Source organism: Rattus rattus, chromosome 3, assembly GCF_011064425.1.
Source record: "Rattus rattus isolate New Zealand chromosome 3, Rrattus_CSIRO_v1, whole genome shotgun sequence".
Classification (NCBI taxonomy): domain Eukaryota; kingdom Metazoa; phylum Chordata; class Mammalia; order Rodentia; family Muridae; genus Rattus; species Rattus rattus.
Genome location: NC_046156.1, coordinates 120,355,805 through 120,357,480, shown reverse-complemented (window position 1 = coordinate 120,357,480; position 1,676 = coordinate 120,355,805). Strand labels below are relative to the sequence as shown.

General features: G+C 44.0%; 1 protein-coding gene across 1 annotated transcript; it reads right to left on the bottom strand.

Moving 5' to 3' along the window:
- Positions 1 to 987: 987 nt before the first annotated feature.
- Positions 988 to 1,284, bottom strand: LOC116895532 (late cornified envelope protein 3D-like). Its single transcript, XM_032896777.1, has one exon. It carries the CDS (start codon positions 1,282 to 1,284, stop codon positions 988 to 990), a length of 297 nt encoding a protein of 98 aa, XP_032752668.1.
- Positions 1,285 to 1,676: the final 392 nt, after the last annotated feature.

Genomic DNA, 1,676 nt, shown 5'->3' with positions numbered 1-1,676 from the left:
AGCACAATGATTGTAGGCTTGCTGCTGTAAGTTTTGGTGAATTATGACAAGCCATGATGGCAAAGTATTGTTTCATAGAAAAATTGAAAAATTATGTCAAAGAATCAGGATAACTCTTGCTTTTTCTTTAGCTTTTCTAACTTTTATTTATTCCAAATGCTAAGTAAATATTTTATCTAAAGTTAGCATTCATTTATAAAATTAGGGTCTTTTTTCCCCCAAATTTTCTTTCCACAAGTTTACCTTTTTTTTTTTTTAAAAAAAAAAGACAAAACTTAGCTCTGCTCTCCCCTGGTGTTCATAACCACTCCAGAATTATCTCTCAGTGGTGTCCTCAGGTATTTTTGGAGAAACCATTTACAGCTTTGCCGTAGCCTTCCTTTACTTCCTTACTCTTAGCTAAGTGTCTTCTAGTTTTGACTCCCCATTTCCTGTTTTTTTTTTTTTTTTTTTTTTTTGGAATCAAGGAACCACCTCTTCTAATATTAGTCTTTGCCTTATAATATAATCTGGGTACCAGTCAGAGCACTTACCACACATCACACATGTTACGGGGTGGTCAAGTCTCCTACAGGCATCAAAACCAGTGGCTTCTCCTCTTCCTGAAGCAATAACCCCCTGCCACCCATAGCCCCATCATGCTGCTCTTCTGTGTAGATAGCATCTACTCTACATGTTAAAGAGTGCTGGCTAGAGGAACAGAGCAAGACACTAGAGACACAGTGCTGTTGAGAAACAAGTTCTTTACTTTTCACAGGGTCAAGTACAGGATGATCACCACCCAGGCAGTTATGAAAAACTCTCAAGATAACAAGACATATGCTCTGTGGGCATGAGGAGAACGGGAAGAGCCAGGAGAAATCGGAGCTCTCTTGGGAAACATTTCAACACTTAAAGAAGACGGAGAAACGAGAAAGAGGAGTGAACATGGGGGAAGGTTGTAGACTTGTTTTTGAGAGTGTTTCATCCCCAGCTGCACTGTCCAGTTCAGCAGCAGCCCCCAGAGCTGTGGCCACAGCCCGACCCCCCAGACTGCTGACCACTGCCACGGTCACAGGAACTGGAGCTCCTGCGCCTGCATCTGTGGGACCTGCGCCTGTGGTGGCTCAGGCAGCAGCCTCCCTCAGAGCTGGGGACACTGCAGCCCCCAGAGCTTGTAGCACAGCAGGAAGAGGCTGCAGGCAGACACTGTGCTGTGCTCTTTGGGGGACACTTTGGGGAGCACTTTGGGGAGGGGCACTTGGGAGGAGGCTGGCACTGCTTCTGGCTCTGCTGGCAGGACATCTTGGCAGGAACTTGACCTAGAAGAGTAGGATAGGAGCATTATAGGAAGAAGCTTCCGGTGAATGTCTACTGACTTAGTTTGTCAAACACGTGCCTTGCATTACCTATCTGCTATCAAAGCCAAGATCTCCATGAAATAAACAGGAACATGGAGATGGAGGCACAGATAAATCTGAACACAGCATTCTCAAGACTATCAGATAGATTAGCATGGATCCCTAGTAAATGCACTCAGAACAATAAGCTTAAAAGACAAAGGATAACTGATCTCTATGACCTGCAAGATATTGTCTTCCATTTTCCCTGCTTGAAGAAAGGGATGGTGATACTTAGCTTTCTGCTAAACTGTAGCAAATACAGGCATTGGGAAAATGACTCTTGGAAAATCCTCT